The sequence below is a fragment of the Notolepis coatsorum genome, assembly GCF_963971535.1.
Source record: "Notolepis coatsorum genome assembly, chromosome: 1".
Lineage (NCBI taxonomy): Eukaryota > Metazoa > Chordata > Actinopteri > Aulopiformes > Paralepididae > Notolepis > Notolepis coatsorum.
In genome coordinates, this window is record NC_140165.1 from 109,474,537 (window position 1) to 109,501,046 (window position 26,510).

A 26,510-nucleotide genomic window follows, 5' to 3' on the forward strand; every position below is an offset into this window, starting at 1 on the left:
CAGTGGAGGGACAGTGAGGTGTTTGCCTTATTTGGAGTGATACTTCTGTACAAGCAAAACGTGAGGGAACATATCATAACCAGTCTGTGTTTTGAAAGTATATTGAAAGAAGAAATGGCTCTTTCACCCCCATTATCATCTGCTCATGAATTAGCTGCCCTCCACTGCACATAATCTTGTAAATTAAACCATAAACGTTTAAAAGCTTCCAACAGACGACCAGGTAACATTAGGCTATAACTGCAAGCAGCAGTTCCCTGTTAATGCAAACGGAGTGGGAGACGCACAGCTTCACGCACTCTGGGCGGTGAGAACATACGTACCTAGGCTCATTCACGTACAGTAGCTGCTATCCTAGTTAGAAACCATCAGCAAATAACATGACTGGACTGGAGAGAGAGGGGCCTATATATAGGCTGTGCCTGTAGTGAACACATCAAGTCAAAGTCCATGTTGGGTTGTAAAATGAGTTTTAAAAAAGTTACCCAGAAAGAATTACACAGAAAAAAACTGAAAGAATTATGAAAATAAAATGGAGTTTAAGAAAGTCCCACTTTTTGCGCTTCTCGCAGCAAATATTGATATGCGATTAATATTCGATTAATTTAGATTAATTAATCGCAAAGCATGTAATTAATTTTATAATTTTTTTTAATCGCTTGACAGCACTAGTTATGTTACGTTACATTGCGTTACGCTATGTTATTTTATGTTTAGGGGTGTGTACAGATAACTGTTGTGCTGGTTAACTCATTAACCGCTAATTTTAAATGTTAAATTAACTGGATATTCATAACGGTTCATTTGCATATTTTGTTTTTTTGTTTTATATTTATTTTCTATGGCAAATGTGTAAAAAACATTTAAATAAAGTGAAGACACTAGGGGGCGCTGTGAGTGAACTCTAGCAGTAGAAGCACCAGGCTTTCAACACCAAGGCGCACCTTGCAACATCAAGTCGCCACATACCGTACTTTTCGGACTATAAGCTGCGGCTTTTTCCCCAATTTTTCGACCCTGCGGCTTATATAACGGTGCGGCTTATATGTGACTCAACGTGACCAAACCCGAAAATGTAAAAATCTAAATATAGCTTTTTTGATTGCATTGAAATGTTATTTATCTGTTCCCTTATTTGCTAAACTTAATACAACTTGTAAATGAGTTAATTCTTGTTATTTGTCTGACAGTATTGTGTCCCAATGCTAATTACATATGGTAATTAAACATTAAAACACCTGCGGCTTATAGTCCAGTGCGGCTTATATATGTACACATCATTCAATTTAGCTGCTGCGGCTTATAGTCAGGTGCGGTAGTCTATGCTGCACACAATATTTTCCTTTAATATAAAAATGTATACTTTTTTGGATCAATGGGGAACTGTTTGCACATAATCTCTGTGCATATCTGTGTGTGGAGAACATGGCAGGTGCCGTTTACACAGGTACCCAACGTCTCCTTGCACTTAGTGGAACCGTTCTCATTCTGTCCGACAGGGATGTTTTTGGCCAGATATGATTGATGGGAATACTATTCATATCAGTTATGCTTTGCCACCGGCTTGCATTCCTTATAAATCTGTCTGTCCCAAAGTGAGACCATACGAAGCAGTCACTCACCCTCCTCTCTTTCGGTATTCCTTTCCATTATATAGACGTATACAGTAGAAGCGCATCTTTATAATCAGGGTGTGTTAAAGGAACATAACTTTATGGGGAAATGCGCTTACCGTTGCGTCGGACACGAAGGTAGATACCAATTTACTCTCTCTGTGCGTTCAGTAGAAAGCTCTCCGGCTGCAAGCTATAGCTACAAGCTACAAGCTACAAGCTACAAGCTACAAGCTACTAGCTACAAGCTACTAGCTACAAGCTACAAGCTACAAGCTAGCCTAAAGAGGTGTTTTTGGGCCAACAGCTTGGCTAGCTGGTCCAACATTTCCCATAATGTTTGGCGTGAACAAGCATTCTTCTGTGTGTCTGGTGTTAATTCCCCACCCTGCTTGTATACTTAAGATGTTATAATATGAATGATATCATATTATTTTGTGTTTCTGCTAGATGCCACGCGCCCAGCGGTTCCCCGACAGCTTCCAGCAGGCGGTGCAGTCCCTGCTGCTGTCCATCATGCCCCACATCACCATCCGCCACGCCGAGGTCCCCGAGGAGGCACGCTGCGTCAACATCAGCCTCGCCACCTTCATCAAGGTGTGTGGACTGAAGACATACACCAAACGACATGTTTCTCTATGAATACAATTTTATGTAGACTGATCATTAAAAAAAATTATGATTAGAGAGGTGAGGAATAAAAGTATTGCTTTTCCCCCCCAAAAGTTTATTGATTAACCCCTTAAGCCCGATCGGCTTCGATATCGGGCCGAGATTTATTTCATGTCATAAATAGATCAATACAGTCGGTATTAATTTGTTTCATTCGTTTTCAAATGTAGCCAAGAGTAAAGACCCTAACCCTATCAAAACAGCCGTCAAAGTGTATATTTTCAGTACTACGTTTGTTTCCCAAGGATTTTAGCCATGCTGGAATAAAGACAACTACACAAACATTCTGTGCAAGGCCTCTATTATAGACCTGTTGCTCTTCCGTCACTAGGGAAACAGTCGCATGGCAATTAAAATGCCTCAAGTGTCCCTGTAGGAGCCTAGGCTACAGACAACCCATCAGCACAAAGTCCATATATAGTAAAGTCTAAAACAACTGTAGTAAAGTACATAAGCCATATAAATAGAATAGTGTAGTGAAGTCCATAACCATAGAAAGAGAGAAAGAGGCACAGAGAGGGAGAGAGAGAGAGAGAGAGAGTTGGTGTAAACATGTTGGTCCTGGTCCACGGTGGCCCGGTGTGTGTTTGCTATCAGAGGATTCCCAGCGATTCTTACGTGAGATTTAGGCCCCGTTTAGACGGAAACGCTAGCAGGTGAATCCGCAAAAATATTTTTTCGGATGTGCCTTTCGTTTATACGGAAACTGCGTTTTTACGGGGTGAAACCGCAAAAAAGTGAGACTACCTTCCAGGGTGGAATTCCTAGAAACGATAAACCTTCGCGCTCTCATCTAAACTGTCAAACCGCATAAAACGATGACGAAAGGGTTGTCAAGGCTCTTGTCGCGTGTACTGCTTACATCACAGGCATGCGCCAGACGCCAGTAGCCTAGAAGCGTAAACAAAGCATGTCTGATTCTATCCATGGCGATCACCTGAAGGCTACATTGGCAGTACTTAAATACACAAGAATCTGTCCCGCGGCGTGACTGGACCCACTGTCTGTGAGTGACTCTGCTTTGGTCCAATCACATTCCCCACCCACAGTCTGCGAATCAGAGGCAGAGTAGGGCGGGTCTTCACAGCACGTCATGTGACATATGCGCCAATCGTGTGACAGCGGGGCTCAGTCGTCTGGAGTCGTTACAGCCTCGTCTGCACGCAGAATTCCATCCCAAAACGATAGTCTAAACGCAAAATTAAAAGTGAAACCGTAAGACGACTTTTGCGGTTTCTGTTCAGACTCTCTCCGTCTAAACGTAGCCTTAGTGGAGGATGGGTGGTGGTGCTGAGTCATAAGTCATAACAGAGAGAGAGACACACAGGGGGAGAGAGAGACACACAGAGGGAGAGCGAGGGGGAGACACAGAGGGAGAGCGAGGGGGAGAGGGAGACACACCGGGAGAGAGCGAGGGAGAGAGAGAGACACACAGAGGGAGAGCGAGGGGGAGAGGGAGACACACCGGGAGAGAGCGAGGGAGAGAGAGAGACACACAGAGGGAGAGCGAGGGGGAGAGAGAGAGAGACACACAGAGGGAGAGTGAGGGGGAGAGATAGAGACACACAGAGGGAGAGTGAGGGGGAGAGATAGAGACACACAGAGGGGGAGCGAGGGGGAGAGAGAGACAGAGGGAGAGGGAGGGGGAGAGTGAGGGGGAGAGATAGAGACACACAGAGGGAGAGTGAGGGGGAGAGATAGAGACACACAGAGGGAGAGTGAGGGAGGGGGAGAGAGAGACAGAGGGAGAGCGAGGGGGAGAGAGAGAGACACACAGAGGGAGAGCGAGGGGGAGAGAGAGAGACACAGAGGAAGAGCGAGGGGGAGAGAGAGAGAGACACACAGAGGGAGAGGGAGGAGGAGAGAGAGAGACACAGAGGGAGAGCGAGGGGGAGAGATAGAGAGACACAGAGGGAGAGCGAGGGTGAGAGATAGAGACACACAGAGGGAGAGGGAGGAGGAGAGAGAGAGACGCGAGGGGGAGAGAGAGACACACAGAGGGAGAGCGAGGGGGAGAGAGAGAGACACAGAGGAAGAGCGAGGGGGAGAGAGAGAGACACACAGAGGGAGAGGGAGGAGGAGAGAGAGAGACACAGAGGAAGAGCGAGGGGGAGAGAGAGAGACACACAGAGGGAGAGGGAGGAGGAGAGAGAGAGACACAGAGGAAGAGCGAGGGGGAGAGAGAGAGACACGGAGGGAGAGCGAGGGGGAGAGAGAGAGACACACAGAGGGAGAGGGAGGAGGAGAGAGAGAGACACAGAGGAAGAGCGAGGGGGAGAGAGAGAGACACGGAGGGAGAGCGAGGGGGAGAGAGAGAGACACAGAGGGAGAGCGAGGGGGAGAGAGAGAGACACACAGAGGGAGAGGGAGGAGGAGAGAGAGAGACACAGAGGAAGAGCGAGGAGGAGAGAGAGAGACACAAAGAGGGAGAGCGAGGGGGAGAGAGAGAGACACGGAGGGAGAGCGAGGGGGAGAGAGAGAGACACAGAGGGAGAGGGAGGAGGAGAGAGAGAGACACAGAGGAAGAGCGAGGGGGAGAGAGAGAGACACACAGAGGGAGAGCGAGGGGGAGAGATAGAGACACACAGAGGGGGAGGGAGGGGGAGAGAGAGAGAGAGACAGAGGGAGAGGGAGGAGGAGAGAGAGACACACAGGGAGAGGAGGGGGAGAGAGAGACACACAGGGAGAGCGAGGGGGAGAGATAGAGAGACACAGAGGGAGAGCGAGGGGGAGAGAGAGAGGGAGAGCGAGGGGGAGAGAGAGAGACACACAGAGGGAGAGCGAGGAGGAGAGAGAGAGACACAGAGGGAGAGCGAGGGGGAGAGAGAGAGACACACAGAGGGGGAGCGAGGGGGAGAGAGAGAGACACAGAGGGGGAGCGAGGGGGAGAGAGAGAGAGACACAGAGGGAGAGCGAGGGGGAGAGATAGAGACACAGAGGGAGAGTGAGGGGGAGAGAGAGACACACAGAGGGAGAGCGAGGGGGAGAGAGAGACACACAGAGGGAGAGCGAGGGGGAGAGAGAGAGAGACACAGAGGGAGAGCGAGGGGGAGAGATAGAGACACAGAGGGAGAGCGAGGGGGAGAGAGAGACACACAGAGGGAGAGTGAGGGGGAGAGAGAGAGACACACAGAGGGAGAGCGAGGGGGAGAGATAGAGACACAGAGGGAGAGCGAGGGGGAGAGATAGAGACACACAGAGGGAGAGTGAGGGAGAGAGAGAGACACACAGAGGGAGAGCGAGGGGGAGAGATAGAGACACACAGAGGGAGAGGGAGGGGGAGAGATGGAGAGACACAGAGGGAGAGCGAGGGGGAGAGAGAGACACACAGAGGGGGAGGGAGGGGGAGAGATGGAGAGACACAGGGATAGCGAGGGGGAGAGAGAGAGACACAGAGGGAGAGCGAGGGGGAGAGATAGAGAGACACAGAGGGAGAGCGAGGGGGAGAGATAGAGAGACACAGAGGTAGAGCGAGGGGGAGAGAGAGACACACAGAGGGGGAGGGAGGGGGAGAGAGAGAGAGACAGAGGGAGAGCGATGGGGAGAGATAGAGAGACACAGAGGGAGAGTGAGGGGGAGAGATAGAGACACACAGAGGGAGAGTGAGGGAGGGGGAGAGAGAGACACAGAGGGAGAGCGAGGGAGAGAGAGACACACAGAGGGGGAGCGATGGGGAGAGGCTTTGTTACTGGATGTAGGGCGACTCACCTTTGAACTCCTTTCCACTGACACGATGAGCACACTGCGCTTTTTAGTATTATTGAATTTTTTTTTACTAAGCAACAAAATCGTATTTACATTTACAATTTTTTTTGTAAACAGACATTTGTAATCCAATGACATGTAATCCATGAAAGTGACGTGACCTGTGTCCTGATCCTCCGTCTCTCCTCAGAGGTGCCTCAGCTTCATGAACAGGGGCTTCGCCTTCAGCCTGATCAACGACTACATGTGTTACTTCAGCCTCAAGGACTCCAAGGTTACACACCTCACCTCACCACACCTCACCTCACCACACCTCACCACACCACACCACACCTCACCACACCTCACCACACCTCACCACACCTCACCTCATCTCATCTCATCTCACCTCACCACACCTCACCTCACCTCATCTCACCTCACCTCACCACACCTCACCTCACCACACCTCACCTCTCACCTACACTCACCTCACCACACCTCACCACACCTCACCTCACCTCACCTCACCACCACACCTCACCACACCTCACCACACCTCACCACCTCACCTCACCACACCTCACCTCACCACACCTCACCACCTCACCTCACCTCACCCTCACCTCACCACACCTCACCACACCTCACCTCACCTCACCACACCTCACCGCACCACACTCACCTCACCACACCTCACCTCACCACACCTCACCACCTCACCTACGACCTCACCTCTCCTCACCTCACCCACACCTCACCTCACCACACCTCACCTCACCTCACCTCACCTCACCTCATCTCACCTCACCCTCTCCCCACCACCACACCTCACCACCTCACCACACCTCACCACACCTCTCCTCACCTCACCACACCACTCCACCTCACCACCACACCTCACCACACCTCACCACCACCCACACCTCACCACACCTCACCTCTCCTCACCACACCTCACCACACCTCACCACACCTCACCTCCCTCACCTCACCTCACCTTCCTCCCTCTCCACACCTCACCCACCACACCTCACCTCACCTCACCTCACCACACCTCACCTCACACATCACCTCACCTCACCCCCCAGCACCTCACCACCACCTCACCACACCTCACCTCTCCTCACCTCACTCACCACACCTCACCTCACCACCACACCTCACCTCATCTCACCTCACCTCACCTCAACCACCACACCTCACCACACCTCACCTCTCCTCACCTCACCACACCCTCATCTCACCTCACCACCACACCTCACCTCTCCTCACCTCACCACACCTCATCTCACCTCACCACCCACACCTCACCACACCTCACCACCACACCTCACCACACCTCACCTCACCTCACCACACCTCACCTCACCACACCTCACCACAACCTCACCTCACCTCATCTCATCTCATCTCTCCTCACCTCACCACACTCACCTCACCTCACCTCTCCTCACCTCACCACCACCTCACCACACCTCACCCCACCACACCTCACCACCCCACCTCACCTCACCTCACCACCACCACACCTCACCACCTCACCACACTCACCTCACCTCACCTCACCCACCTCACCTCACACCTCACACACCACCTCACCTCACCTCACCTCACCACACCTCACCTCACCTCACCACACCTCACCTCACCTCACCACACCACATCTCTCCTCACCTCACCACACCTCACCTCACCACACCTCACCTCACCTCACCACACCTCACCACACTCTCCCCTCACCTCACCTCACCACACCTCACCTCACCTCACCACACCTCACCACATCTCACCTCACCTCACCTCACACACACTCACCACACCACACCTCACCTCACCACACCTCACCACACTCACCTCATCCTCCTCACCTCACCACACCTCACCACATCTCTCCTCACCTCACCTCACCACACCTCACCACACCTCACCTCACCACACCTCATCTCACCTCACCTCACCTCACCACACCTCACCACATCTCTCCTCACCTCACCACACCTCACCACACCCTCACCACACCTCACCACACCTCACCACACCACACCTCGCCTCACCACACCTCACCTCACCACACCTCACCACACCTCATCTTACCACACCTCACCACATCTCTCCCTCACCTCACCCCCTCACCACACCTCACCTCACCACACCACACCTCACCTCACCACACCTCACCACCACATCTCACCTCACAACTCGCCTCCTCACCTCACCTCACCACACCCTCACCCACCACATCTCTCCTCACCACACCTCACCTCACCTCACCACACCTCACCTCACCACACCTCACCTCACCTCACCTCACCACATCTCACCTCACCTCACCACACCTCACCTCACCTCACCACACCTCACCTCACCACACCACACCACACCTCTCCACACCACACCTCACCTCTCCTCACCTCACCACACCTCACCTCACCTCTCCACACCACACCTCACCACACACACCTCACCACACCTCACCACACCACACCTCATCTCACCTCACCACACCTCACCACACCTCACCTCACCTCTCCACACCACACCTCACCACACCACACCTCACCACACCTCACCACACCACACCTCACCTCATCTCACCACACCTCACCACACCTCACCACACCTCTCCACACCACACCTCACCTCTCCTCACCTCACCACACCTCACCACACCACACCTCACCACACCACACCTCACCACACCTCACCTCTCCTCACCACACCTCACCACACCTCACCACACCACCACACCTCACCACACCTCACCTCATCTCACCACACCACACCTCACCTCACCACACCACATCTCACCTCACACACCTCACCTCACCACACCTCACCTCACCACACCTCACCTCACCACACCACACCTCACCTCATCTCACCTCTCCTCACCACACCTCACCACACCTCTCCTCACCACACCACACCTCACCTCACCACACCTCACCTCACCACACCTCACCTCACCACACCTCACCTCATCTCACCTCTCCTCACCACACCTCACCACACCTCTCCTCACCACACCACACCTCACCACACCTCACCTCACCACACCTCACCACACCACACCTCACCTCACCTCACCACACCTCACCTCACCACCTCATCTCACCTCACCTCTCCTCACCACACCTCACCACACCACACCTCACCACCTCACCTCACCACACCACACCTCACCTCATCTCACCTCTCCTCACCACACCTCACCACACCTCACCACACCTCTCCTCACCACACCTCACCACACCACACCACACCTCACCACCTCACCTCATCTCACCTCACCTCTCCTCACCTCACCTCACCTCACCACACCTCACCTCACCACCTCATCTCACCTCACCTCTCCTCACCACACCTCACCACACCTCACCACACCTCTCCTCACCTCACCACACCACACCTCACCACACCTCACCACCTCACCTCATCTCACCTCACCTCACCACACCACACCTCACCTCACCTCACCTCACCACACCTCACCTCACCACACCTCTCCTCACCACACCTCACCACCTCACCTCACCTCTCCTCACCACACCTCACCACACCACACCTCACCACCTCACCTCATCTCACCTCATCTCACCTCACCTCTCCTCACCACACCTCACCACACCACACCACACCTCACCACCTCATCTCACCTCACCTCACCACACCACATCACACCTCACCACCTCACCTCATCTCACCTCACCTCACCACATCACACCTCACCACCTCACCTCACCTCATCTCACCTCACCACACCACACCACACCTCACCTCACCTCACCACACCTCACCTCTCCTCACCACATCACATCACACCTCACCACACCACACCACATCACACGTCACCATGTTGAAACTTACAAAAAGGAAAATATGAAAAGAACCTGCTCCTAGAAAAAAAATATATATTCTATATATATTTTTTTAAATAGAGAATTTACAGACACTGGCTGATTATTTTCATAATCTGCTCGGACTGTATCCACAGAGGCACACTTTGGTATCCACACACACACACACACACACACACACCCTGCTGTTATCTGCATTGACATATGTGACTAACAAAGTGAGACTCTGTTTGCCAAGCCCTGCCACCACCAGCCCATGCAGCTGTTCACGTCTCCCTCCTCCCCTGCAGGCGCTGACCGAGATGAAATTTGATTTCCTGATGACCGTGTGCAACCACGAGCACTACATCCCCCTCAACCTGCCCATGGCGTTCGGACGCACCAAGCTCCAAAGGGTTCAAGGTAAAGGGGCCAAAGGTCACGTTCGGGGTCTCATCTTATCTGCGTCATGTCAACCCCTGCTATACACCCCCCCCCCCCCCCCCCCCCCCCTTACTCGCACACAGCAAATCCCCCTCACCCCCCCCCCCCCCCCCTAACTTGCCCGGTTGGTTTGACGCTCTCATAGACTCACACACAACAGCAGCAGTCCAGTCACAAGCCTCACCAGTAACCCAGTAACCACAACACTGATTCATTATTACAAATGTAACAGTTGACCCCCGGCCCACACCAAGTTAAATAATTGTTCTGGAAATTAGAGCATGGAATGTTTTTTTGTTTTGTTTTGTTTAGTTTTTTAAATTTCCTCCCATCTTTATTTCCTCCCTCTTGTTTTTGTTTTTGTTTGTTTTCCTTCATGTGTGCTTGTGGGCAGGTTTTATTTCATACGCGACAGAGCTTTTTGGCGCAGTAGGTAGGTGACGTCCCTCCCCCTCCCCCTCCCCCCACACACACACACCATACATCTCTACATTTACCGTACGTCTCCACGGCACGTTTGCTTCCGTATGCAGACGCATGTACTGCACTGCACATAACCGCTTCTCACTCTTGACTTGCAATAACCTGCCGTTCCATCACGCCCCTGCATCTCCTCGCAGATCTCACGCTCACTCATCACGCCTGTGCTATATCGCTAACGGCTGCCTGACTCCTCCCTCTGTTCATCGTCGCCTCCCTCCACCAGGTGGCCTCTGCCCGGACCTGTAGCTGTTCCGCAACCGTTCCTATTTCCGGGGTAGGCCTGATTGGCCCCGACAGGCACGTGACCCGCCGCGGCCACGCCCCGCGGCAGCCTCAGGACGCGGCAACGAGGCTGCTGTGGTTCACAGGCGCTTTCCGCCTTCAACGCCGCCCGCAGCATTAGGAAGGAGTTCGCGGCGCCTTTCACATTGCAGTCATCAGTACTATGTACTAATGTACTAATGTACCAATGTACTAATATACAATACGGCTCACTTTTCCCACATCAATGACAGAGCCGCTGTTTAATAATATTGTCGCGGCGGAGCTCCGTCGCGGCAGCATTATGTAGCAGTAATCCCCCCTTTTTTCCAAATCGACAACTAGCTCAATTGGTAACGCTGCATGGCTGTGGATCCTATGGTCCGTTTGTGACAAGTTCGATTCCCTTAAAAAAAAAATTTTTTTAACGTGCATTGCACTATAGCGTATTGTATATTGTATGGTACAGTAACGGTCTCTGGAGCGCAACAGTAAGAAGCATTTGCACTGCAACGCATACACCTTACTGTAAATTGTACCTCATCCCATTTCTGCTTTGCACTATAGCGTATTGTAGCAACGCATACAATATACAATACGCTATAGTGCAATGCACGTTAAAAAAAAATTAAAAAATTTAAGGGAATCGAACTTGTCACAAACGGACCATAGGATCCACAGCCATGCAGCGTTACCAATTGAGCTAGTTGTCGATGGTAAAAAGGGGGGGATTACTGCTACATAATGCTGCCGCGACGGAGCTCCGCCGCGACAATATTATTAAACAGCGGCCCTGTCATTGAAGTGGGAAAAGTGAGCCTTATTGTATATTAGTACATTGGTACATTAGTACATTAGTACATAGTACTGATGACTGCGATGTGAAAGGCGCCGCGAACTCCTTCCTAATGCTGCGGAGCGGCGTTGAAGGCGGAAAGCGCCTGTGAACCACAGCAGCCTCGTTGCCGCGTCCTGGGGCTGCCGCGGGGGGGCGTGGCCGCGGCGGGTCACGTGCCTGTCGGGGCCAATCAGGCCTACCCCGGAAATAGGAACGGTTGCGGAACAGCTACAGGCGCCCGGGCCTTGTGTCTGTTTCCCCGCCGCCTCCACCAGGTGGCGTGATGCCTCCCTCCACCAGGTCGCCTGCCCGGGCCTTGTCTCTGTTCAGCTTGACTGTTATGGGAATAGACAGACTCTCTCCTATTCATCTTTTCTCCCATCCCCCGATTTTGTCATTATTTCGGTTCCCTTCCTGGTCGTTGCACTGCCCCTACTGTTGGTCTGGGGAGGGCGTAGACTACCACACGTCTCCTCGGTCGGTCTGGGGAGGGTGTGGACTATCACACGTCTCCTCTGTTGGTCTGGGGATGGCTTAGACTACCATACGTCTCCTCTGTTGGTCTGGGGAGGGTGTAGACTACCACTCGCCCCCTCCGATACATGTGGAGTCGCCATCCGCTTCTTTTGGGCTGATGGCGAGGAGTTTCACTGGGAGAGCGCCTCCCTGCTGAGCAGGCGCCCCCGACCAACCAGTAGGTGTCACTGTGGCAGCGACCAGGACTCACCGGCTTCCCACCCGTGAACACGATTGTGTTCGTAGGGACGACTGACCGAGCCGGGGGTACCGCTGCCGGGCCTCTACACTACCCAGATGCCCCCTTTCTCATTCAGACTTTGGAAGGAAGGGGGAAAATTCTTTCATGCAGCTGTATTTCTTTCTATTTTTGTCTGTCTGTCTCTCTCTCTCTTTCTCTCTCTCTTTCTCTCCCTCTCTCTGAGTGTAGAACATATCAAGAGGTTAATTCAGTGAACAATCTGAGTGCAAACACTGCACCACTGCACACCGGCAGGGGGTAGTTTTTGTGTTGAAACGCCGCCGTCCTCATTTCCATCGGGATGTACCTCGGATTCCCTTAAATTTATCGTAATAGACCGGATGTACATTCTATTTTTACTCTCTGAGGCAAGACATGGCATTCACAAATATTGCAGAATTTTATATTTTATTTTGTATTATGTATATATATATATATATAAATAAATAAATATACAGTTGTCTAAAGATTGAAATGCCCACTTTAATGTCGGTACAGTTTTGAGCTGCATCATTCTGACTCCTACAGTAGTTCTGCAAGTCAAGCCGTTTGCAATTGACACACAACACAATGTCGGTACAAACCCAGTGGTAGAATCACACGAGATGAACACATGGCGGCATTCATCCTTCTGCACTAAAAGCTTGCGTTTGGAACTTTAGACCACTGTGTATAATATTAATGAGAAACACAAGCGGGTGACTCGGAGCGGCCCAGTTACAACCTCCCCACCGGAGCCGCCGGGGGGTCACCCGACTAGTGTCCGGTGGTCATCTCTCACGCAGGTTTTCCCCTGATTTTCCCTCTCCCTTTGGGTAGCGCCGAATGACGGTGATGGTGATGTGGTATTTTCTGACATACTTTGCCCAATTCTTTTTTTTATTATTGTTTTGCGAGACATTTCCTCAAATGGAAAGGGCACCGACGTGGGGATTTTGAATGGAGCTTATGTGACCTGGACAAGGCTTTGTCCCATGTCCTCTGTAACCAGCATGTTCAAGTGCTTTAGGACGGAATCAAATGTGCGTTGTCCGTTGTATGCCGGTCGGATAACACTCAAAGGAACATGCCGTGCATGTAAAGTAGGGCATGGATTCATGCAAAGGTATGGATTTTATATATATCTATATACTGTATATATAGATATATATATGATATGTGATCTTTTTGGGCATATGCCATTGTAAAAGGGGTCATATGAAGGAACAATAAAGTGGGCCTAATAGCATAACCGCCTTCTCGCCGACTTCCTGGCCGACCCTCCTGACCTCTGCTCCTCTTGCGTCTTGATACCGGTACCAGCAGATCAGAGCCTGGAGTCCAGCCTGACGGAGGATTACTGTCGGAACCACTTCCTGGTGGGCCTGCTGCTCAGGGAGGTGGCGGAGGCGCTGCACCAGGGCCTGGAGGTGCGGCAGCTGGCTGTGGCCGTGCTCAAGAACCTGCTCATCAAACACGCCATGGACGAGCGCTACACGGCCTACAGGGTGAGGAGATGCAACACGCGCTCATCAGAAGCGCTGAATAAAGTACTGATAAGTGCTCGTGCAAGCCTCGGTCAGATTGATAACCCAATAACTCATTGGTCCGCATCTCAACATCAAGCAGCGTCCTGCGATGTCTGTGATATCCAGGACTCAATGCGTCCACAAACTGCAGGGGTTAAACCCGACCGACCTGAGCCTACACATGCACCACCCCGTCCTCCCCAGTCATCGGCCTTGGGTCGAGTGATTGGAGTTGCAGAGTATTTTTATTTTATTTGCACTGGGAAGGACTTTTCCTATTCAGATGAGGTCCATTTCCCTTATCCGGTTACATGTATTATCACTGTATGGCTTTACTTGATAATCACATTTATACAGAACCCACCTTTAATCTATATACATATATATATTTCTCTCCTTAGGTCTCCGTCTGGATAAAGCCACACTTCTAAAGTTTTTACATCATAAATCAGGAACATTACGGGACCGCGTGGTTGCCGGCTGGTTAAAGGGTCACTTCTAAAGTTTTTACATCATAAATCAGGAAGCAATGGGTAAAGTTACAATGCAAAAAACATTTCAATGCTTACCCGTCGTCTTTCAGTTTTAGAAGAATGGAAGCAAAAAGGTGTGTTCCAAAAGAAGGTTGTTTTATTTTTTTAAAGTATAAGATTACATTAAAGGCACAGTTTCATGTTTATAAGTACACAGGTTTCTGCTCACAATATATCAGAATTCAGTCATCTCCACAAAATCTCTCAAAAAATCTGGCTCTCGAAGGAGCAACAGTCATTTTTATATTGATCCTGTATCATATTCCGATTGGTCTAAAAACAGTGATGTCACAGGGATGTCATTTCACTAGCAAACCAAAGTACAATACGTAGTAAGGATGGACTCCCCTCCTTCTTTTACTTCCGTTACCTTTAGTTACCTAGTTTTTTAAGTATGAGAAAGTCCCTCCATTTTTCAGAACAAACAAAGGGTTAGCCTGTTAACCATGCGGTACCAGGCAGTACCGGGCGAGGCCATCCATGAGAATTCTTATCAAGACTCCTTAGAGTTTATAGCAGAGAATCTTCAGAGATGCCCTCCTCCAGAAAACAGTTTACACAATATATAGTATTATTCTCTACTGACAGTTAATTTTAAGCATGACATTATGAAACATATAATTAATGCAGCAGAAATGTATACACCTCTTACTCCAACATTTCTGACTGTAAACATTTAACATTTAATTGTTATATAGTTTTAAGATTCTCTATCGTTTCAAGACTCTGTATAAGTTTATAACACAGGTGGCGCTTGTTGATTTGTGGCACACATAACGTGTGTCTCCTCTACTCTAAAACTTCACAACCTCCGCCTTTATCTCCCTGGGGCCCCCTCGCTTGCCATGTTATCAGCAAAAAGCAGGCGATCCAGTAAGTAACAGGTAGTAACAGATGCAGGCAGGCTAGGCCCTCTGTGCTCTTATGGCATGCTCTCAGAGGCAGAGGCCTCCCCCCCCTCTTTCTGTTATCCCCTGCACAAACAGAACAGGCAATTCATTCTTAACCTGAAGAGGTTAGATTAACACAATCACTGTCTTCCAACCAGAGTTTAGTTTTAAAGTGTATAAAGAATATACAGGTCATATACATAGCTCCAATCCTATATAATAAACATATGTTTAAACCTTTTACATCCCATAATTGACAGACAGAACAGGATGTCATTTAACCAGTGTCATTGTTTGGCTGTGACACTTTACACCCTCTATGTCATCCTGGTCGGTCATTTTCCATTGTCAATTCCTTCTTCTCTACGCAGAAGCATATAATTGAATAATGAAGCATATAATTACATGTGAAAAATAGGTTTATACGGCTATATTGTTACATGAACAAAAAAAAGGTAGAACAGAAATCACTGTTCACCCCCCCATATATTCACTGTCCTTTTTTAGAGAACAGGGCTTTGCTTTTTTTGATTATATTTTTACCAACATTTCTTTTATTGATAAGGTGTGGTTGTATACTTGGCTGTCTTCCTAGTCTTCTTTGGCCTCTCATACTCCGCCCAGCCTCTGGTTGGTGGTGGTGAAGAACTTGGGACCTCTTGTCGTGACGTCCCGGGTCGAGAGGTCATCAACCTTGGGTCTTGCAGGCTGTGACCCTTTTCAAGTACTAATCCACATTATGTTACAGCCATGATAAGTAATATATTATTTACCTAATTGTATCGGCAAAAATCCTAAACAAAGCAAGAGTTGAGTCAACAATTATTGAGAGAGACAGAGAGACAGACAGACTTTCTTAAAAAAAAACTTTAATTGTGTCACAGCTACATGGTTAAAAAGCCAGCATGTTTTGACCAAGCTGGTCTTCGTCAGGGCATTGCTGCAGAGACATTATGGACATCTTGCAAAGTTCCACCGTACAGTGTGACTCACAGAGGACACACACCGGGAAGGCAGACACAAGCAACAGACGGTAGACACATCAATCTCCATACAGTGATTTTGTGACTGTGGAGGAAAGTGAATTAGTGTCCAGTCGTACAGTAAGCCGGTGTACCATAGAGCAGTTGAAGGTGGCATAGTGTTTACAGACAAAGTCCAGCTTGTACAAGCAAATGCAAATAGTCCGAGGCAGAGGGGCTGTAGTGTGCCGGTTGGTACGGACTAAGAAAGGTGCTGTCGCTTCATTTGCATGAACCCATGGTCGGCCTCACAGGGTCAACAAACCAAACCACAGGGGGGTCACTGTTGGAACTGTTGGATGGGGACCCATTCTTCTAATGTACCGTGGATATTGTCAATGCCATAGCCATTTTATGTGTGGGCACAACTTACTCTTAGGAGGGGCTTCTTTTTGAGACCTAGTCCCATGGTATTACTGCTCTATGGATACCTAGTCCCATGGTATTACTGCTCTATGGATACCTAGTCCCATGGTATTACTGCTCTATGGATACCTAGTCCCATGGTATTACTGCTCTATGGATACCTAGTCCCATGGTATTACTGCTCTATGGATACCTAGTCCCATGGTATTACTGCTCTATGGATACCTAGTCCCATGGTATTACTGCTCTATGGATACCTAGTCCCATGGTATTACTGCTCTATGGATACCTAGTCCCATGGTATTAAATGGCTGCATTTTTATATAGCGCTTTTATCCAAAGCGCTTTACAATTTGTTCCTCACATTTGACCCATTCACTCACACATTCACTCACACATTCACACACCGACGGCGGAGGCGACCATGCAAGGTGCCAACCTGCACATCGGGAGCAATTAGGGGTTAAGTGTCTTGCTCAAGGACACTTCGACACGCTGCCCCGGGAGAAGCGGGAATCGAACCGGGAACCTCCGGATTACCAGACGACTGCTCTTACCTCCTGAGCCACTGTCGCCCCCGATTATTTACTACTGCTCAATGGATACCTATGGTATCACTCCTCAGGCAAATTAGTACAAGAAGGTTTAGGAAGATGGAGTAGTGTTATTGTGTTTCGCAATGAGACAACTGAATTACCTTTAGCTGACAAAGTGCTAAATAGGAAATTCTCCATAACAGTTTGTATGGCATTTGTATTTGTATTGCATTTGTATTTTGGTGCCAAGTTAAGTGATGCTGATGGGTGATAGTGTGACCATCATACCAGTATTTGCTTGCATGATCACCCTCTCACATAATATATTCCTATATATATTCAGCCGATCCATTACTTATTATAACTAATATCAACAATGTTCTCATCCGGTCCTCTCTTGATATTTCAGAACCAACAGGCCAGGATCTGTCTCCTCTACCTGCCTCTGTTGGAGCTGCTCTACCAGAACCTGAAGCAGCTGTCTGCCCGGCCTCAGACCTCCAGCCCCAGACTGGGCCTCATGGTTAGTCCCCCTTCATCCCTGCACAGCCTCCAGGCTGGAGGTGTATCCAGGTCCCCCTTCATCCCTGCACAGCCTCCAGGCTGGAGGTGTATCTAGGTCCCCCTTCATCCCTGCACAGCCTCCAGGCTGGAGGTGTATCTAGGTCCCCCTTCATCCCTGCACAGCCTCCAGGCTGGAGGTGTCTCTAGGTCCCCCTTCATCCCTGCACAGCCTCCAGGCTGGAGGTGTATCCAGGTCCCCCTTCATCCCTGCACAGCCTCCAGGCTGGAGGTGTCTCTAGGTCCCCCTTCATCCCTGCACAGCCTCCAGGCTGGAGGTGTATCCAGGTCCCCCTTCATCCCTGCACAGCCTCCAGGCTGGAGGTGTCTCTAGGTCCCCCTTCATCCCTGCACAGCCTCCAGGCTGGAGGTGTATCTAGGTCCCCCTTCATCCCTGCACAGCCTCCAGGCTGGAGGTGTATCTAGGTCCCCCTTCATCCCTGCACAGCCTCCAGGCTGGAGGTGTATCCAGGTCCCCCTTCATCCCTGCACAGCCTCCAGGCTGGAGGTGTATCTAGGTCCCCCTTCATCCCTGCACAGCCTCCAGGCTGGAGGTGTATCTAGGTCCCCCTTCATCCCTGCACAGCCTCCAGGCTGGAGGTGTCTCTAGGTCCCCCTTCATCCCTGCACAGCCTCCAGGCTGGAGGTGTATCCAGGTCCCCCTTCATCCCTGCACAGCCTCCAGGCTGGAGGTGTCTCTAGGTCCCCCTTCATCCCTGCACAGCCTCCAGGCTGGAGGTGTATCTAGGTCCCCCTTCATCCCTGCACAGCCTCCAGGCTGGAGGTGTCTCTAGGTCCCCCTTCATCCCTGCACAGCCTCCAGGCTGGAGGTGTATCTAGGTCCCCCTTCATCCCTGCACAGCCTCCAGGCTGGAGGTGTATCTAGGTCCCCCTTCATCCCTGCACAGCCTCCAGGCTGGAGGAGGTGTATCTAGGTCCCCCTTCATCCCTGCACAGCCTCCAGGCTGGAGGTGTCTCTAGGTCCCCCTTCATCCCTGCACAGCCTCCAGGCTGGAGGTGTCTCTAGGTCCCCCTTCATCCCTGCACAGCCTCCAGGCTGGAGGTGTATCTAGGTCCCCCTTCATCCCTGCACAGCCTCCAGGCTGGAGGTGTCTCTAGGTCCCCCTTCATCCCTGCTGCACAGCCTCCAGGCTGGAGGAGGTGTATCTAGGTCCCCCTTCATCCCTGCACAGCCTCCAGGCTGGAGGTGTATCCAGGTCCCCCTTCATCCCTGCACAGCCTCCAGGCTGGAGGTGTCTCTAGGTCCCCCTTCATCCCTGCACAGCCTCCAGGCTGGAGGTGTCTCTAGGTCCCCCTTCATCCCTGCACAGCCTCCAGGCTGGAGGTGTATCTGGGTCCCCCTTCATCCCTGCACAGCCTCCAGGCTGGAGGTGTCTCTAGGTCCCCCTTCATCCCTGCACAGCCTCCAGGCTGGAGGTGTATCTAGGTCCCCCTTCATCCCTGCACAGCCTCCAGGCTGGAGGAGGTGTATCTAGGTCCCCCTTCATCCCTGCACAGCCTCCAGGCTGGAGGAGGTGTCTCTAGGTCCCCCTTCATCCCTGCACAGCCTCCAGGCTGGAGGAGGTGTCTCTAGGTCCCCCTTCATCCCTGCACAGCCTCCAGGCTGGAGGAGGTGTCTCTAGGTCCCCCTTCATCCCTGCACAGCCTCCAGGCTGGAGGTGTATCTAGGTCCCCCTTCATCCCTGCACAGCCTCCAGGCTGGAGGTGTCTCTAGGTCCCCCTTGGCTTCATCCCTGCACAGCCGAGGCAAATGTGTCTGGATAACCCTTTCACTACCGCACTACCAAATGGTTAACCCTTTCACTGTGACGATACATAAGGTTAACCCTCTCACTGCCACATGACAAATGGCTAACCCTTTCACTACAGAAGGTTAACTCTTTCACTGCGACGATACAGAAGGTTAACCCTTTCACTGTCGCGCGACAAATGGCTAACCCTTTCACTACCACACACTACAGAAGGTTAACTCTTTCACTGCGACAATACAGACGGTTAACCTGTTCACTGCGACAATGCAGAAGGTGAACCCTTTCACTGCCACACGACAAATGGTTACTGTCCCCGTCTGTAGTGTGGTAGTGAAAAGGTTAACCTTCGGTATTGTCGCAGTGTCGTGCCTTTTGCTTAGAGGGCCTGGGCCGTCACTCTCACAGTGTTAATACCGTTCACCTTGTTTTATGGTTTATTTAATTGTTATTAAAGTCTATATCATGGTGTATTATTACATTTACCTCGGTAACGATAAATTAAACAATAAAACAAAATTTTAACTGGGCTTTCCCCAGGATTTTCAAACAAAACATGGTGCTGCAAATAGGGGGAGGCAAGAAAAAGGAGAGCATTGTTACTACTCAAGATCAACAAATTGAAGTAGTCTCCACTTACAAATACTTGGGATTTTTTATTGATCCATCCATTGATCCATCTCTCTTTTAAGCGTCATATACAGAATCTGGTGAACGTTTTAGGAAGAATTCTTGTTTTTTGCACCTTTTTTTTCTCCATGTATGCATGTTCTTGATCCGTTTTACATGAATACAGCAGTTCATTGTCTTCATACAGTATGTGGAGCTTTGAGTTTCATTGCAAATTGTAGAGCCCTCACTTATCAGTGTATTGTACTCCAAAGTCAATTGGCCCTCTCTGTCATTCACACATTGGCTTAGTCACTGGTATGTGTCTATCTATAAGGCCATTCTAGGTAGATTCCCCTGTCATTAATCTGCCTTTGTGTCCCAAAAATGTGGCACTTAACGGTTATGGTCTCGGGGACAATACTGTATGCTTATGTCTGTTCCTAAAGCTTGGACTAAGTTGGGCAAGGTGGTCTTTATGTTTTCTGCTTGGAATAGCCTACAGAATGAGCTTAAACTGCAGGACCTAGATACTCTCTGAATTTAAAGCCTTTGTAAAGTCTATGGAATCTGAGTCTATTGGTAATTGTAAATGTTTTAGTTCAAGTTTCTTTAATAGTTGTCATACAGAAGTACAGAATACTTTTATACAAAATGCTTCTTACTGTTACGCTCCAGAGACTGTGCAAGACAAGATAAGTATGAAATAAAATAACATAGTAAAATTAGAAGTAAAAAAAATGAGGTTACAGTGTTCAGTTTAGACATATGTACAATGTTCGATGCAGAATAGACGTAACTGAGTTACCATATAATATACAATACTGTGCAGTGTACTAATATACAATACTATATAGTGCAAGGCAGAAATGGGATGAGGTGCAATTTAGGTACAATTTACAGTAGGTGTACGAGTTGTAGTGCAAATCCTTTATCAATAAATATAAAGTGTGTTTGTGTGATCTAAAGTGTGGAGAGTGGGTGCTGCAGTGTGTTGTTTGTTTAAGTGAGTGTGTGCGTGTGGGTGTGTGTGCTGTGTGCATTTGATGGTTGTTGCATATTGTTTATTGTTCGTTTAGCAGCCTGATGGCCTGGGGATAGAAGCTTCTTCTGAGTCTTTCTGTGCTTGCCTTAAGACTCCGGTATCGCTTGCCTGACCGCAGCAGTTCAAAGAGGCAGTTGTTCGGGTGGCTCGAGTCCTTAATAATTCTCTTAGCCTTCCCCCTGCACCGCTTGTTGTAAATGTTCTGGAGGGTGGGAAGCCCCCCTCCAATTGTGCGTTCGGCTGAACGGGCCACTCTCTGTAGTCTGCTTCGGTCTTGTGCAGTGCTATTCCCAAACCAGGAGGTGATGTTGCCAGTCAGGATGCTCTCTATTGTACATGAGTAGAAGTTCCTAAGGATCTTCTGACTGACTTGGAACTTCCTTAGGCGCCTGAGGAAGTAGATTGATGTTGTGTCTAGGGCTGTCTTAAATACTTCGAAACTTCGAAGCTTCGTTCGATGGCACAAGCTTCGAACATAAAAAAAAAAACGAAGTTAAAAAAAAAAAAAAAAAACGTCTTCAAAAAAAATCAATTTTTTTTTTACTTCGATTTGTGTGTGTGTGTGTGTGTGTGTGTGAGAACTACCCATCCCAGTTAGGACAGCCGAATCCCGTCCAATCTTTCGCCGTCGACTAAAGACTTCTTCAACCATTATCTGAAATGATTAAAAAAAAAAAAAAAAAAAAAACGTGACTAACCTTACTGTCATGCACTTTTCCTAATAAACTAACCTACACTGTAACACGCAACACTTTGATAAACATTGTTACTCAGCTTTGGATAAAAGCGTCAGCTAAATGACTAAATGTAAGTGTGTGTGTGTGTGCGTGTGTGTGTGTGTGTGTGTGTGTGTGTGTGTGTGTGTGTGTGTGTGTGTGTGTGTGTGTGTGTGTGTGTGTGTGTGTGTGTGTGTGTGTGTGTGTGTGTGTGTGTGTGTGTGTGTGTGTGTGTGTGTGTGTGTGTGTGTGTGTGTGTGTGTGTGTGTGTGTGCGCGCGCGCGTGCGCATGAGGCCATTGGGTGGGGCCGGGGGACAAATACACTGGAGGAAATTAACCCAGCTCAGCACTGCCCAAATTATATCATCACTATTGCCTGTTTGAAGGATATCATCCTCAAACACATATACACCTACATGCCTTGTAGAATTCCACACATAAGAAAGAAAGATACTGGGATGAATAAACAAAATAGGAAATAAATTTTAGATAAGGTGCTACTGAGATGTTTTGGTGAGTTCTTTGTTTTTTTGTGGAAGTTGCCCTTCTTAAAAATGCATGAACATTCACTGATAATTGGTCTGTAGTGGAGTCTACAAGGTCTACATTGCCGGACCATGTAGAATCCGGACCTTGTAGACTGACATAATTCTGTGCATAGTTTAGTCTACACAGGCCATATTTCAAATAATCAAAATCTTACTTCATTCATCTTAAACATTCTTGATTTGGGGGATTGGTAGTTCCCATGAAATCTGAAGTTGTTCAAACGACAACAGCGAATTAAAATCGAAGCTCGGCCCCGAAGCTTCGATTGCCAAAAAAAGCTTAGAAGGTCAGCCCTAGCTTGTCTGAAACTGTATGTACTGCTGCCCTTCTTGGCGAGGTCTCTCTTTTTAATCTCAACGGGACTAACCTGGTTAAATAAGCAGGTTAAATCAATAAAAATACATGTATACATGGGGATATAGGTTGTAGTGCTGCAGGTGCAAATCAGTGATGTAGTTCTTCACTCCATCTGTTCTCCAGGGTTCCAGAGATGACGTATCAATCGTCTCCATGGACATGAGAAGAGTGAGCACCGCCCTTGACAAAGACCTTGGTGAGTTTTCAGGTTAACCATAGATGGATGGCCTATGTTCAGACTGTGCACCTGCCTGGCTGCATAGCCTCCTTCTGTTTACCAAATCATCCTGCTGCTTAGCCTCCTTCTGTTTACCAAATCATCCTGCTGCTTAGCCTCCTTCTGTTTACCAAATCATCCTGCTGCTTAGCCTCCTTCTGTTTACCAAATCATCCTGCTGCTTAGCCTCCTTCTGTTTACCAAATCATCCTGCTGCTTAGCCTCCTTCTGTTTACCAAATCATCCTGCTGCTTAGCCTCCTTCTGTTTACCAAATCATCCTGCTGCTTAGCCTCCTCAAGATTCAAGAGATTTATTTGTCACATACAAGGCATACAGTGAAAGGGTGGCCATGCCCGCTTTGATTGTGCAAGAATACAATAGTAAATAAAATAGAGTAGAAAATAATAAAATAGACATGGTAAAGGTCCTGAGATAAAATGCAATACAATGTTAAGGCGAGACACTACAGGTGAATAGGGTAAAAAATTTAACTAATAGATATCACAATGAAACTTCCCCAGTTGATTACTTATATTAAGACAAGACCTTTTTGTATTACACGTTTTCTGAAATTGTATGTTTAAATAATTTATGCAAATGAGGCATGATCTACTTAAATATGCACTAATTTGCATATAATTCCAGGACAGAAATCTGAACATTGGATGAAGCCATTTTCAAAATTATTGTTTCATTTTGTTGACATATTAGAGCCAAAGGTTATTACAGAGGGGATTTTGGATATCTCTTTTTATCACTCCATACATCAGAAAATACTCCATTCAGTCCATTTTTATGGTAAAATTCCATATTTCGCCATGTTTTTAGGAATAAAATGTGATATAAATCAGGGTATCAATGCGATATCAACAAACCCTTCTGTAAATACAGTACCTTCAGAACATAGATATGAATAGAACTGGAAGGTTTGGTGTGGCCACGTGAGCGGATCGGCGTGGGCGAGAAATCCGCTCTTCGCTCTTTAAAGCTTGGTCCGCTCCGCTAACCGCTCATGTTGACCCCGCCCCCAAGTCGCTCTCCGCTCGCCTTGAATCGAGCGCTCCCCGCACGACATTGCTCGGCAGATTTTTTCTTTTTTTTTGGAGCATGGTGTAAATTAGCTCAAACTACAACAGTCTACACCCCCTGGGCCCCTTAACAATTGTTTGTATTGAGCCGCATTGTAATTGTACCCATTCTGCAATGTTAAATAACGTTGTTTATCCATTCACTAGCTCTATTAAGCGATGATAGCTAGCCTAGCCACAATGCTATGGTCGCTGCCATTAACGTTAGCATGTAAGCTAACGACAACAACAATGGCGTCAAAACTTTTTCTAACATCCGTGAGTGACAAAGCCTGAACAGGATATCACAGGTTCACCCTTCTCATTGGTTGAAAATGGCCTTCATGTTTGTACATCGCCATCTGTTGCTTTGGCATTGTACTACATGTATATTACATCAGTGTTATACAACGGCATGCAAATTTCTCGATTCTGATTGGCCATTAACACGTCTTTATTGGCAACAATCCACGCTGCTGGCCCAGGACCCGCCCACAACCGACCCACATCACATCACTCCGCCGGATCACAAGAAGGTGGCCAATAATCTTTACAAATGGATATGTTAATGGCGACTAAACGACTAAATATCAAGCGATTCTGTCACAGCGAATGTCTTAGTCGTTTAAACAATGTTGGATGATGTAATTGATGGGTCTTGAATCATTCTGTAACAAAAGAAAAATCGCGGATTGATTGATGGATTAATTTGCGATTTTTTTTTCAATTTCTTTTTCCTTTCGACTGTCAGCGCTCGCTCTAGTCTCCACCCACCGCCACACACCCCCCCCCACACACATACACACGCACACACACACACGCACGCATACGCACGCACACACACACACACACACTCTGCCTGCAACGCGGGGGATAGTCAGAGAGCTGGGTGCTGCGCTGTTCTAAGTGAGCATGGCCTATTGAGTTGATTGATTGATTGATTGCTAATTTTATTACTGTACGCTTGGTTTCCAACTGGTTAAGTTTAGGCCCTCTACAGTAGGTTTAAAAAAATAAATAAAAGAATAGGGCGAAGAAAACGTTTTTTTCCTATAGGGCAAAGAAGACTTTTTAATTTGTTTTACCTACTTTATATAGAAGCATCTAAGAATGAAGTTCTATGGAAAGTAGGTCTGCATTCCCTTAACAATTGTGTGTATTGAGCCGTACTGTATTGTACCCATTCTGCATCTGGTAATAAAATTTTCAATCAATCATTCCAATAATACACAGTTGGATGTGTTAGTTGGTTGGATGCACTTCAAGCTGCTTCCACATGAGGCAACTTCTCTCAATCATTCCAATAATACACAGTTGGATGTGTTAGTTTGGTTGGATGCACTTCAAGCTGCTTCCACATGGAGGCAACTTGCCTTTTTTGTAGTTGTGGGAACTACTTTTTCTGGCGGATGGTTTTTTCAATAAATCTTCGATTAATGTGTGTTTATTGTATAGAAATAAGGTTGGATGAATCTGGCAGTTGTATAAAAGCTTTACATCACTTGCAGTCGTGATTTGTGACCAATAAACCATGCCTAGGGGGGTCTAACGACCACCCCTAGGCATGGTTTATTGGTCACAAACCACTCCTGCGCGTGATGTAATGCTTAATTAAACCACTGTGTGAGCGGCCTGGAGCGGATTGGAGCGGAGGAGAACTCTCGCTCAGGACGTCGCGCCGACCCATTTTAAAACCCACTCCTCGCTCACGTCAAAACCGCCCGCTCCGCTCACGCTCCGATCCGCTCACATGCACTGAGTGCTACTGAAGTGGAGATTTCTGGCTCAGAGTATGAGGAAAAACTCTTAAAACTCATTTTTGGGAAAACGCCTTCAAAGTTCTGTATTGTAAAATGCCATACTTTTTTTTTAAACAGATATTTACAAACACAATACCTAATCAAACCATTAGTAATAGACAACCTAAACACATGCCTGATAACTGAAAATAAATATAAGAAATATAAAAATAAGTTGACTAATATTATGAGAAGATGTAAGAAGGATCATTATAGTAGAATATTAGATAACAACAAATATAATATTAAAGGTGTTTGGAAGATATTAAATGGTATTATCAGGAATGGATCAAGACAAATAAACTATCCTCAGTATTTTATGGAAAATGATCAAACTATTAGCAATATGGATGATGTGGTTAACAACTTTAA

At 48.3% G+C, this 26,510-nt stretch overlaps 1 protein-coding gene across 3 annotated transcripts in view; it reads left to right on the forward strand.

Annotated features, from left to right (window-relative positions):
* The window catches only part of dock11 (dedicator of cytokinesis 11), a 328,275-nt gene that overhangs the window by 206,433 nt on the left and 95,332 nt on the right, over nucleotides 1-26,510 (forward strand). Inside the window, exons 28-34 of one of the 3 annotated variants that reach the window (XM_084319393.1) lie at nucleotides 2,064-2,210; nucleotides 6,181-6,264; nucleotides 10,120-10,231; nucleotides 10,647-10,685; nucleotides 13,894-14,078; nucleotides 17,856-17,969; nucleotides 23,177-23,249. In XM_084319393.1, coding sequence (XP_084175519.1) covers nucleotides 2,064-2,210; nucleotides 6,181-6,264; nucleotides 10,120-10,231; nucleotides 10,647-10,685; nucleotides 13,894-14,078; nucleotides 17,856-17,969; nucleotides 23,177-23,249 — 754 coding nt within the window. The remainder of the gene's footprint in view (nucleotides 1-2,063; nucleotides 2,211-6,180; nucleotides 6,265-10,119; nucleotides 10,232-10,646; nucleotides 10,686-13,893; nucleotides 14,079-17,855; nucleotides 17,970-23,176; nucleotides 23,250-26,510) is intronic. The other 2 variants (XM_084319394.1, XM_084319395.1) reach the window with 2 other exon arrangements.